General features: G+C 40.0%; 1 protein-coding gene across 1 annotated transcript; it reads right to left on the bottom strand.

The window, feature by feature from the left end:
- Positions 1-58: 58 nt before the first annotated feature.
- Positions 59-11,515, bottom strand: LOC140926470 (tRNA-dihydrouridine(20) synthase [NAD(P)+]-like). Its single transcript, XM_073376204.1, has 18 exons — positions 11,368-11,515; positions 10,910-11,062; positions 9,516-9,561; positions 9,315-9,406; positions 8,652-8,695; positions 8,472-8,532; positions 7,761-7,808; positions 7,360-7,425; positions 6,753-6,823; positions 6,041-6,241; positions 5,719-5,770; positions 4,896-5,017; positions 4,533-4,611; positions 3,474-3,544; positions 2,438-2,491; positions 1,568-1,601; positions 1,103-1,176; positions 59-806 (listed from the first exon to the last, which is right to left on the bottom strand). The coding sequence occupies exons 2-18, from the start codon at positions 11,018-11,020 to the stop codon at positions 710-712; spliced, it is 1,323 nt and encodes a 440-aa protein (XP_073232305.1). The 5' UTR covers positions 11,021-11,062; positions 11,368-11,515; the 3' UTR covers positions 59-709.
- Between the last annotated feature and the right edge of the window lie 672 nt (positions 11,516-12,187).

Here is a 12,187-nt window from a genome sequence, read left to right as displayed (position 1 = left end):
GAGAAAGAGTAATTATATTCTCTGGTCACTATACATTTTTTGTGTTACATACAAGAAGAAATTGTAAAACAAACGAGACATTTTGTCTTTATTCATGACCACTCGTTTTACTCTCATAACAGAACCGTTTGGTTAAAACGTAAAAATGATTGTAAAGAGAAGTCGGATGCTGATCACTGTTAGTTCTTAACCTAAGGCTTATACGACGTTATAAAGAAAGACAAGACCTTTTTGAAAAAACTAATACTTGCCAACAGACTTGTCCTCGATAGCCCATACTGTTTCGATTTGATTTCGTTTCTTTTTTTCGCGTATAAATAGTTGTCACAGTTGTGAAATTGTTAATATGTTACACCTTCTTCCAACGTATTTCCCCTTTTCACAAGCAAGGCTATGGTCGAGGCCATCATTCCCCGGAAGAATGTGTGAATAGTATTTTTTCCTGCGCAGTGTTGCAAAACGTTATGGTAATGAAGGTGATGGCCATTAGATCCAGCAGATTTCGCATGCCGTTCCTGAAATAGGAAAATACGGTTTTAAGGATTGATTGTCACAGAGTATCTCTTGCAAATGTAATCGTCACTTTTCCAGCAATGTCATCACAAGATTTCTGTTATGACATAGGACATTTTTCGGCAGTTAAATGACCAGTGCTGAGAAAAATTTCTTTCCAACGTCAGGTGGGTCCGCTGGCGAAAACGCACGCTGGTCACGTGACATCTGCCCCTGCGCGTCCGTCTGGAATCCCCAGTGATTGTAGACATACAATGGCGGCGGCTTGATGAGCGGACTTTTTACTGCAAACCCTGAAAGCACATAAACACAGTCTTTATTAAGCGTTCTTTTGCCATTTAAGCAAGCCAGCCACCCCCCCCCCCCCCCCGCCTTCGGCCTAATACAAGAAAGCCCTACCTCTTATCTGGGTGAAAAAAAAAATAGCAAGACCGACCCTCATCCAAAGCAGGGATAAGTGTACAGTATCAGTTTCGCGCCTGATTTCGCGCCACGTGTAAAATCGGTTGTAGAGACACCGGACGGCTGGACGAAGGAAGGCGATTTTCGTATCTGTAAGTCTATGAGCCAAAATGAAGTATTTTGTTACCATTCAGTTGAAGAATATTTCTTGTTGTCCACGACTACAATACTTCTGTACCATCTGTCTTCTTTTCGTTCTGTCTGCAAAAACGACAACAACAACAAAATGCTTCATTTAATAAGTCCACCTTCTTACCAAGAAGAATATACCACTGTAAGATAGCCCATCCTTGAATTCATTCAGGCACAATGTTACACGACATTTGGTGAGCAAAAATGGTTGGTCTTTATCAAGTGTTGTTTAACCACGATTTTACAAAATCAAAACATGCGTCGAAAAGCTCCTCTGTTTTTAATTGAAAAATACTATAATACAGCTGCCTCAAACGTAGCCTCGTACTCATGCGCTACTCAAGTACCAACAGAAACATTGATTGTTGTGTAACCTTTGCAGTGATAAGGCGGTTGTCCAAAACCAGCGACAGGTACAGCGTTTTTTACTCGATTTAATGCGTCGTTAGTTTTCACTTACTATTTCATAGGTAGGCTGCTTGAGATTATTTCTCCTAGAGAAGGAAAAAGAGGTTTAAATCAAACCCTGATGCACCAGGTAGTGTTTTTTGGGAGGGGGAAGGGGGAGGGGGAACTTGTCATGTAATTTTGTTGCTACGCACAATTCAGTTTCCATGAACGTCTCACAGAGACTGCGGTAGCCTGTTCCAGCGTCCAAGATAGTAGTGCAGTCGTGGAGTAAATGAAATGCGTAAAACGCCCGCGGGCTTGGGAGAGAGAGGGGCCACCGCCCCCTTAAGCCAGATCGCGCGACTTATTTTTGCTTGGCACGTTTTATTTTTGCGACGTTTCTACTATATGAAAGCCTCGCACAGGCTAAGACTGCGGCGATCGTTATCACAATTCGCTTACGTTGCGGGAGAGGCAGTACACTTGACAACGTCCCAAGCAATTTGCCTCACACAAATTTTCAAGAAAAAAGCCTAGAGTAATGGGAACCATAAGCTGAAAGGTGGCGAATTTAAAGCTCGATACCAGGCCTGACTCGGTACAGGAATGTGAGACAGATGACAATCAGCACGTCACGAGCGTTAGAGAGAAAAAAAAACTCCGCCCGGTCTTGGGGAGGTCACAGGTCCGTAACCTATCGGCGACTTAAGATTGTTTCTTTGTCATTTTGAAATGTCCACGTGTATCAATGGTGCAGTTTCATTCCCTTACCCTGATTATTGTTCATGCGTCAGCTGACCCCCTCTCCTTAGCCGGTTAACTTTATACCCAGCTTAGCCCGCAAAACAATTGGTGGTGAAATTACGCCAAAAAGTTACCCTTATCTTTTCAATTGCCTGGCTTTTAAGTCATTTCACAGCAGCAAAATACTTTACCGTACCGCGTCCATTCAAGAAGAAGAACCTTGGGGGTGACACTGTGGGGATAGTTTTTTCTACAGGCAAACAAACAGACACAGATGGTCAGGAACATTAAAATACAAGCCGTCTTCATTACAAGTGATCTTTATTACAGTCAAACTCCGTTAATATGGACACGGGATGGGCAATAGAAAATTCCGTATAAACAAGGTGTTTGTGTTAAGCGGGTTGAAGCTAGAAAAAAAAGTAAGAGCTTTCTTTCCCCAGGGTCAAAGCAAACTGTACCGTCGGTTGCATCTAAGCGTGGACACGAGACAAAAAAACATATTTTAATAGGGTGCCAGACATGACGTGTTTTGCCGCCAAACAGTTGAAGTTTGACAGCCGTTTAAGCAAACTGTTGCGCCAAAGGTTAAGTTGTTTTTACATGTTTTTGATCAGCACGTTCCGCTCATCTTTTAATTTTCTCAATTTTCAGTAATATTTCTCGCTCAGAAACAGCACACTTACTTTCAAGAATTATTCTTTGGACTTTTGCAACTCCATAAATTCTTCTTAACGTCTTGCGATGAATATTTTGTTGATGGAAACCAATTCAAGTCGACAAACAGTTACCTACTTTGCACGTGAACATTCGTCTACCGCCAACGCAAACTTCAACAGTTTGGCGGCAAAACATGTCTTGTTTTCACCCAATTAGAACACGTTTTTTTTTTTTTTCGCTTATACACGCTTAGATGCAACCGACGGTAATGAGGTGTCCGGAATAAGCGGGTGTCCGTAAAGCGGCATTTGACTGTCCTACGAATTACGACTTCCAATACTGTACAGAGATCCTGTGATTTGGCATTCTATTGGCAATCTAGTCAGTGGATCTTATAGTACCAGCCCACAGAGTGTCTCTAACCTATAAAACAAAATATGCTCTTCGCTCCTCTAAACAATCTCTTCTGCCCTTGTCAATAGCAAACTGGGTCAGCTGTTGAACACTTAAGAAACGCGTCTTCGACTATGCATGGTTCGGAATGGATTAAATCAGAAAAAAGATTAGATTACCTGAGATACTTGACTTTCATCTCAGTTATGTCGCTGGTATTCTCAGGCAACTTTCTTTTTTTCGTTTCATTCTGTAGAAAAATGGACCATAACAGACAATTAATATGCCGCAAATCAGACTCGCCTGCGGACTTCCAAGAAATCCACGAAAATTCTCTTAAATGTAGAAGAATTATAATCACAAACAAGGAGTTGTTCAGTTCCACTATCACAACTCACTCTCTCTCCAGATTATTGAACAAAAGTATTAGTCACGAGCTGTGTACGAAAGATGTCTCTACCTGGTTTTCAATTACAAAGGCTCTTATCAAACGTATCATACTAATTGACGTTTACCTATTTTAAGTCTCTTTTCCGATCTGTCAATCTAAACTATTGAAGTAATAACTGATACAATTTCCGACAAATTTAATCAACCAAGCACATTAGGAGGCTGGCACTACTAAGAGCCTGTTTACACGGAGGTGGGGTACCCCAGGTAGGTGAGGTAACCCGCTTAGGTGGGGTTACACGCCTGTCTATATAATCTCTCATTTTAATTTGATCACGTTTATACCTCATCTGTCTGGGGTCCCCTTCTTCCATGTAAACAGGCTTTAAGGTTATGTCTAGTATACCGTCCAATAGCTGATAATGCTCACGTGAAAAATACTACGGCCTGGTACATAAACACCAGTGCACCCTGCCGCAAAGAATGGCACAGAAACCTATCCGATATTTTGATAATCCACCTTCACCGGGAGCCTGACTTTCAAGATAGGCACCGCGCAGCTTCGCTTCGTTACAGACCCGCTCCGATATCACCGTTCTTACGTGTGAACAATTTAAGACCTATTCGATATTGTTTTCGTGCCCGCGCAACGTTACGTACCTCATAAATCGACCTCCAGTCAACGCTTACCCACTCCCTCTAAACGGACATGTAAAGTTGCTCACTTACCTTCTGACTCTTCAATCACTATACTCTAAATGAACTCTCTATACACCCGCTCAGAAGAACAGTTAGAGCAGGTCGTGACGGTGTCCGTTTTAGAGAGTAGTCTAGAAAATTGTTCTTACCTCGTCTTCAAAGGATTCATCTAATGACTTTCTTCTTTGAATAGCATCTTCATAGTAAGAGACAAGATTCCATATTTCGCTGTTGGTAGAACACATTTTTCCTTTACAATTGCAGTACATGCGCATGTGCTTGGACTTGCCCTCTAGTCCAGCTCAAAATTTTTCTCAAGCGGGAAGCGCGAGCCGGAGATTTTTCTGCAGCGGCTTAAAAACAATAAAAAATTCCATCGGGCAAATGCGACGGCTATACGCATATGTTACAAATGAATCAACACTAGAAAGTCTAGCATGTGTTAAGCATAAAGTAAAAGTCTAGTCAATACCTCGATCGTGAGCACCGACGCATGCGCATTCAGTACTAACCAGATTTCCCTCATATTTGTGGTGTGTTGCAAGTCCTTAGCTTCTTTGGATGTTGTATCTTCGTGCAACAACCTTTGAAGACAATATTTCGTATTCCCGACGGTATTGTCAAAGTCTACCGCCTGTGAATAAAGGAAAAAACAAAAGGTGTGAGAACTAGTTTTGATTCAAAAATCAAAATGTAAGTTAGAAGAAGGTTTTACATGCGATAATGACTGGCTAAACCTTTAGCCGACCTGATGTTGTTGTTATAGGAAAAAAGCTTGAGAGTTGCACACATACATGTCGATGAGGACTTAAAGTAACGTCGTTTTTTGAGAGATAACCCGGACTAGAGGACAGTAAGAAAAAAAAACTTGAGAAAATACGGACGGTATTGGTTGTTTATAATTATCATTTACATGGTCAAAGAGGTCAATTAACGGTTTGGGAAAATGATAAGAAAAATTTAGGACTGATAAATTTCGTCCAGGAATCGCGTTTACTACTGGCACAAACGGGGTTCCATTTAACGAAAAAAGGCTACGAAAGTCCGAAACTGGTATCAAAGATGGCTTTGAAGAAATCGAACACGATTCCGCTTGAAACAATCCGACCGGGAAAACAGGACTACCTTTTCAGAACTTCCGTAGCTCCCGGAAATTTTCCACCGAAACGACACGAAAAGAAGTTTTTTATTTACTCTCCAACCCGATTTTTTTTGGGAACTTTTTGTAAATGGTAAAACGCCATTGCCTGTTGTTACATAATGTACAACGGACAAGGATTACAAAAAACATGACGGTCTGAAGACCCAGAGGCCATTTCTAAATACTCTCTTTACCAGCTTGATATATTCTGCTATGACTTCTGACGCAGGCAAGCGACCCTCTTTTCTGCGGAAGCAAACCAAGTAAAGTTGGTTAACCAGTATCTATTAATTATGTTTTTTATACCTCAACGTGTACTCCCTACAGCGTACCATAAAGAGGTTTAAGTTAATATCACCCACAAAAAAATACATACAGGATATTTAAATCTACAAGCCCGCGCCAACACATTGTACAACGCTGTGCATTTCAATGCTCTTGGATGATTTTCACTAACATACAAAAAGTCACGGATTATTCAAAAACAAAAAGCTCCAAAGTGAAACGGCATCTCACCTGAAAATGGACGGATTCCACTGAGCCGCTCTGGCCAACATAACAGAAGAACATCCGGTCTCCAGTCGGTATTTTTCAATGTCTTCGAACGTTTTGACCAGTGAAGAGACGCCATTTGCAATAACTGGTATCGAGACTGCTTCGGCTACTTTGCGTATCACATCGATGTGAACAGGCTCCCGAGATCGTTCGTGCTTTTCTCTGTTAGAAACAAATTGACGACAAAACAAACTTAAAAACTAAGAGGTGCCACAAGGGTCTTTCCTGGGATCGTTTACGTCACGTAGAGATTAACCATAGCCTTACCTGGCCTCGTAAACATGATGTAACACTGCAAAGTACCACAGGGCTACCACAGGGCCACAACGTAAGTAATGCGGGATTAAGAAAATCTGCGCGTTATGGGTGTAACAAGTAAAACTGATGGCCTTGATGTGTTGATTAGTTTATCTTTGTATTTTAGTTTACTTTAATTCGTGTCCCCAATTAGTGCCGATTGCACCAGAATGACCACACAAAATAATAAAGGGCTATGTATGTATGTATGAAATAAGGACAAGGCTCGAATTTTTTTAAACTTGATAAAACACTGCTGTTTGCGGTTTAACCAGTACCTATAATGAACATTCGGTCAGATTGGAGAGGAAGGTAGAGCTGACTGGCAGGTGACCTAACAAGAGTAAAAACTGCAATAACATCAATGTAGCTTTACCTTCCATGTACTCCTAAGGCAACAATGCCTGTACTTTCCATAAGTTTAGCAAAAGTGATGGTCTCTTCAACCTTCAAAAAGATATATATTATAAAAGGAAAATAAAACTTAAGAAAAAACAACTTGGAAGAAGTCATTACTTTAAGGGCCCAAACTGCATGCATACTGTGCACCCCTTATTCTCAGGAACCATCACCCAGTTAACTCAACTGGATACGCGCCTGTCTGCCGAGCTGGAGGCCCCTTGTTTAAACCAAGGCTGGACCAAGACTAAGGGTCTTTAAATAACTGAAGAGAAAGTGCTGCCCATGTAAAGATATCTGCGAACAGTTAGACTTTCTAGTCTTTTCGGATAAGGACGATAAACCGTATGCCCCGTCTAACAAGCCTTGCATATATAAATTCTGTGGGTCATTAAAGAACCCGCGCACTGTTCGTAAAGAATAGAGGGCATAGTCCCCGGTGCGGTGGTCTAACTCTCATGGAGGGAGGGACTGTTCTGTTACGGGGCCTGCGTTAATGGACGCCATGCGCTGTTGCGGTAACCTTGCCAACAATTAGCGAACCTAAGTAAATAAAAAAGGAAACTTTTTAGATGGGAACTTACGGTTGGCAGAATTCGTATTTTGCAAGTAACTGGCTTGTTTATACCCTGGACAAGGGCAACAAGAATCTAAACAAAAACAAACAAAAAGGTTTAGTGGATCAGTATACCACAGGTTGACAAGTCCAAGCCTCATGGCCCAGTGCTTACATGTATGAACAAGCCATGGTTTCCTGTTGAATCAATCAAATCCAAAATCTTGAAACCAAATTTCAGAGGATTATGCGTAGAAATAAGACTATAAAATTAGCGAACAAGATACACTGTGGTTTTGTCCCCTAGTTTAATTCTTTAATGCACTACCTAGAGTCACATGATCACAAGCATCAACAATACCAATATTGATTTAAGTTCTTTACAGTAAGTATTGAGAGAGCTCACTACATTCATGACTTTTTCAGTACCTTATAAGCGTTGTCAGGTTGAGTCAATAAGGCAGCACCCATTCCACCCTGCATTCAACACAAGAATAAAACTACAATACAATACAGAGGTCACCTCATCATGTTTAAAGCTCTGGTGCCATTTGCTGTAAAGCCAGGCCAAGCGTACCACCCCCCCCCCCCCCCCCCCGCCAGATTCCGCAAAGAATTTGTTAACCGCAATTCAGATTCATCTCTGCATGCCTACATGTGTAATGAGTAGTGGATTCACATGCAAGGTTATTTTCTTGAATTTCGAAGCGTGTCTATTCAAAGATTTTTCAATCCGACCAAAATCACTGATCATTATAATATGCATACAGGAATGCAGATTTCAATTTGACACTGGTTGTGGCAACAGCAAACGGATTCTCTTTTCAAATAATAAATTTATTAATGAAATCTCGGGGTTTGGGGGGAGGGGGTATGCTTGACTGTAAAATTAATGATGGAAGCAAACGACCTCATTTCCAGGGTTCACTCCAATCCTACTAGCCCCTGTCTATCTCTCGCTCTTCAGAGACGAGTGGAGAAGAACCCTGCCTAGGGACAAGTTTGGGAAGCAAATAACATTTGGCCTTTAATCTCATAATAGGTCGTCATTTGCAAACCTATGGAAACAATTGCATAAAGGGATTCTTGCATAAAAATATGTATAATAAATAAATTACATCAATATTGCAAATTGATTACCTTGACAGAATAATCTTTGGGGCAGCCCATGTTTACATCAATTCCAGCAACATCATTTTCGCTGTTCATTAAAAATAGGTATTTATAAGTACAGTCAACTGTTACTCCCTCTAAGATGGACACCTTTGGGACCATCCAATATTACTAAGTGCTGTGCTATTATACAGATCAACAACTTACAGCATTCTTGCAGCTTTCAGTGCCCTCTCTGGATCTGCTGTGCCCTAAAATAAGATCAGTTTTTAAACAATATTATTTATTATTAAGTCAATTAATTTACACAACCATAAAAACAGCAAGTCAATTCTGATAATGGACAGCTGTTCTAAACACTTCAGCTTCTTCTTCTTCTCCTCATCATTTTTTCTTCTTTTTGTAATGGTAATTTAAGTTTCACTCCCCCATCGACACAGTAACATAATTTTTTCACAAACTGACACAGTGTCATTAAATGTTTGCATTACAGCAAAACGTAGATTATGAAATGCGCACTACTGTGCATATAGAGAAATACTTAAAAAAAATCATTAATAATTCATAAAGAAAAAACAAAAGAAATAAATTTTGAATGAGTGGTCTTTATGTCTGATAAAGACATGGATAAACTTTTACATCCAATTTTTTAGACCAAAATAACCTCATGCAAGTATGAGTTGATCTATATCAGAGATTTTGAAGCTGTTAAAAAGAAGAGCAGGAGTCAGTATTATCAAGTGTAAAAACTCTCAGCTTCGCCTTGAGTTTTAAAACCTGATAATACACTCCTGCTTGCTTTTTAATCAGCAATACTGTAAAAGTATAGCACTCTATTTGTTGGTTCATGATCTTGTACAGTGTTCTCACCATCTGAAACACAACTTTCTGCTTCTCTGTTTCACATGTCCTGAATACAACTGTTCCATCAGGTAGAACAAAATCAACTGTGCCAAGAATTTCTAAAAATAAATGCCAATGACAGTTTGAGTAAATGATATTCAAAGAGGCCAACGAGCAAATACAAGAACATTGGTGGAGATTATTTTAAATGCACCAACAATCACTTACTATTGTCAAACCGTGTTGTCTTGAGGATTTTAAAGTCTATTATCTCCTAAAAAAACAAAAATAAATCCGTCATTACTCTGTCCTGCCAAAAAAATTTTCTTTTGATACACTCATTGTACATTTATGCTGATCAATCGACATTTATTTTATTCAATTGCAGCTATATCACCTGGGAATAACAAATGACCCAGGGAAGAGGCAGGGTCCAATGGAGGGGAAGAGGCTAGACTTTTGTGGTATTTTGACCTGACTTTACCATGAATGTGCGTCAAAAGCTACAACTAGCTACAAGTGTTTCTGTTGTGAGATTAGATTACCCGCGACTTTCACATTTTCGAGTGATTTTCTACATACAAATTAAACAGTCCATAGGATTTTGTAACTCCGTATCTGGCTTTACCATGGAAAGTGCTGCTGTTCTGAAACACTGGAGGCTCAAGTTTTCTGGAAGCGTCATTCTGACATAGTCACTTTGCTTTGTTGAGCTATTAATAACGGCTGGGGTTTGGTTTGTATGCGATTTTTGGTAACTTAGCAGCCATTTTTCATCTTTGGTGGCTGCCTGATGAGCATCATTAGGCACGACAATAGCTAAGAGTCCATTTTCTCAAAGAAGCGAGTAAGGTGATGTACCTTGTTGGCGAATTTGGCTAGTTGCTCGTGGAATTGGAAAAAAGGCCACGCGATCCAAAACAAAGTAACTTTGGGACTCGACTACTGATGAATTTCTTGCCCTACCATGGCATAATTTGGAATTGCATCCACTGAAAATAACAACAAGCGTGAAATTTCCGTGGCATGTCAGAGTGGCTGTGGACTTAGTACAAATACGAAAAAAAGTGGAGGAAGGAAAGAACACTGTCAAAAATTCTGGCATACGATGCAGTTGTGATGTTGAAATGGAGGCAAGGCCAGGATGCACTAGAAAAAACGGCTGTAGCTTGGCCCGGGAAACGAATAAGAACAACAAAAGTCACTTCTAAGCCAGAACAAGGAATAAATTTTACTGTGAACATTGATCTTTTGGTTTTTCATTGATGATTTCTGTAAAAAACCTGAAGGCAGAAAATGTTATTTTTGTCATTTTTCTATGACGTTAAAAACGGTCATTTTTGTTCTTATCTAAATTTAAAAGGTGATATTTTGCAAAAATGGATGAATTTTTTGCCTTTATTGGATATCCCAATCTGAAGGACTTTGTACTCAATGCTCAAAACTCACAGTTACGGCAATGTTCGCGTGATTGAGGAAGTTGCAATGCTTTAAAGCAATGGAGTCTTTTACAGCCAGTTTTGGCTGGCACGGCCGTCAGTGGGTTAAAGGATGAACCTTCAAATAAGACCTCTTTAAGGTACAACTATACAATTTGTGTAATTTTTAAATCACTGTCTCACCTCAGAATACACAATATCAGCTCCATACTTAAGAGCAAGTAGTCTCATGGGCAGGGTCCCCACTCGGACCATGGGGGCTAAAATTCTCTTCCCCTGATACGTCAGAGACATGTCTGCTACTCTAGCTTCTGCTCATGTGTAACAGAAAAATTCCTGCAATAAACAAAGTTCAGGCCTCTTTTGTCAAAAGGTGGATGCTATTCACTGGATAATCTGGATAATTCTCCAGCTATCGATTGGATAGCGCAATTTGTTCCCTTGTCCAATGGATAGTGATCTATCCGATGGAAAGTGGGTGGGGCCTTCAGAAAATAGAGAAACAATCAATCTGAACAAATTGTATAATATTAGAATAGATGATTAATCCTTTTGTACCATCTTACAGTAACACAAGAATTTAAAAACCATGTGTCAGCAGTGTAAGCTTACTGCTAAGGTTTCCCGTGCAAAGTACCTACAGATCGCAAAAATCGGTTGAGGCTTGCAATATAAATCCTTGAAGAATTCAATTTTTCAATTCCGCGGTTCCTTTCACTACGTTTAAGGCTGTTATAAGACTGCAATCCCACCGGTTTCACTTAGAGAAGCACCATCCGCCATTTTAAGTACTCTGTCGAGTGGGGAATGGTACTAGATAAGTGGAAAACCGCTGTCGAGATGAGCTCGGGCCGTCAAAATTTTCATCAAAATTTAATACAAAATCAATAATTTATACCTGACTCTTAAAGAAGGCCTTCTTAGGCTTATTTTACTCTTTTGTAATACATTCTGATCGCAGCAAAAAAATACTGTATTCAATGTAAGTGTTTAATTAGTGTTTTTTTTGTTTTTCGTCAAAATAGTCCACTGAGTTACAAGGCGGTAAAGATGCGTTTCCAGCTCAGTCTTTGCTAAGCGCCTTTCCCGCGAGGAACACTGAGAAAACAAACAAACAAAACAAAAAAAGGATATTTACTGAACTGCGCTTCAGCCAAGTTCGTGATGCATGTGAAGTTCACGTTGTTCCTGGTGCTTCTGGTAAGAAAATCGTCGTTACTTAGATTGAGAAACAATAGACTTTCTCTACGGATGGATGAGATGTGTAAAACTGTTTGCACTTCCTCTAGTCCCCTGCTTCAGTTGCTTCCATAGTCCGACCCGGCAAAAAGTTATTTTAGTAGCCATGTAACCGATGTTAGTTATCATTAGTTTAGGTTTATATGATTAAACGGTCTTCCTTGGGCGATACACTGTGCCCATTTTTGACTGAAGAATAAAAAATTAGCAAAGTGCAATGAA

Source organism: Porites lutea, chromosome 2 (assembly GCF_958299795.1).
Source record: "Porites lutea chromosome 2, jaPorLute2.1, whole genome shotgun sequence".
In the NCBI taxonomy this organism is placed as follows: Eukaryota; Metazoa; Cnidaria; class Anthozoa; order Scleractinia; family Poritidae; genus Porites; species Porites lutea.
The sequence above is the reverse complement of the archived record's forward strand: the minus strand, read 5'-3'. Positions and strand labels throughout refer to the sequence as shown.